Source organism: Penaeus monodon, chromosome 34 (assembly GCF_015228065.2).
Source record: "Penaeus monodon isolate SGIC_2016 chromosome 34, NSTDA_Pmon_1, whole genome shotgun sequence".
NCBI classification, from domain to species: Eukaryota; Metazoa; Arthropoda; class Malacostraca; order Decapoda; family Penaeidae; genus Penaeus; species Penaeus monodon.
Window position 1 is genome coordinate 9,467,275 of NC_051419.1, and position 1,033 is coordinate 9,468,307.

General features: G+C 52.9%; 1 protein-coding gene across 1 annotated transcript in view; it reads left to right on the forward strand.

Moving 5' to 3' along the window:
- LOC119594812 (alpha-amylase-like) overlaps positions 1 to 1,033 on the forward strand; it is a 15,786-nt gene that overhangs the window by 12,106 nt on the left and 2,647 nt on the right. The window contains exon 13 of the mRNA XM_037943903.1: positions 48 to 176. Within this exon, the coding sequence (XP_037799831.1) occupies positions 48 to 176 (129 nt within the window). The remainder of the gene's footprint in view (positions 1 to 47; positions 177 to 1,033) is intronic.

Below are 1,033 nucleotides of genomic sequence, written 5' to 3' on the forward strand. Positions count from 1 at the left end.
AACCTGTTAATCTACTAGCTAACTCCCCCCCCCTCTCCCTCACCCAGTTACAAGCCAGTCAAAGAGGTCATCATCGCCGTCATCTCCCAACCGGACAGTCATCTTCATGCGCTACGAGACGACGCCAGAACAGGACGTGTTCATTCGAGGAGGAATCGATGCTGAACACAGGCCAGGTGATGGTGGGGGGGGAGGGGGGAGGGGTGTGGAGGTTGGGTATGGGGAAGAGGGAAAGGGTGTAGAGGTTGTGAGGGTGGGGAAGAAGGGGGGGAGGGATGGGGGTTTGGAGTGGGGAAGAGGGAAAGGGTGTAGGGGGTGTGAGGGTGGGGAGGAAGGGGAGGGGGGGGGGGGGTGTGGACGGGGGGGAAGGGTGTAGAGGAAGTGAAGGTGGGGAGGAAGGAGAGGGGGCGGAGTAGAAGGGGTGGGGGGAAGGGTAGAAGGGAGGGGACGCGGAAGAGGGAAGGGGAGGTGGAGGAGGAAGAGGGGAGTGTGTAGAGTGACGTGTGAAGGGTGTAAGAGTGGAGATTGAAGTGGGGATGGAAAAGAAACGGTGAGTAAAGTGTGGGTGAAGTGAGGAGAGTGAAATGTAGATGATTTTTGGAATGGTGGAGAGTGAAGTGTAGATGGTGAAGTGTGACCTTTTGAGAGTGAAATGTAGATGAAGTGTGGAGTGTGGCTAATGAAATGCTGACGGCGAAGTGAGTGAAGTGTGGCGATTGGAGAGTGAAATATAGATGGTGAAGTGTGAAGTATGGGAATAAAGTGTAAATGGCCACAATGTAGAGAAGGAAGTATCGATGGCAAAATGTAGCGTGTCGAGAGTGAAGCGTAGCTGGTGGAGTGCTGAGACTGAAGTGTAGATGAAAACTGGAGTGTGGGGAGTGAAGTGTAGATAGAGTTTGGAGTGTGAAGAGTGAGTGTAGATGGTGAAGTGTAACATGTGGAGAGTGACATGTATAAGGTGTAGTGTGGACAGTGAGGTGTAGATGAAATTTGTAGAGTGTGGAGAGTGAAGCGTGAGGGGTGAACAGAC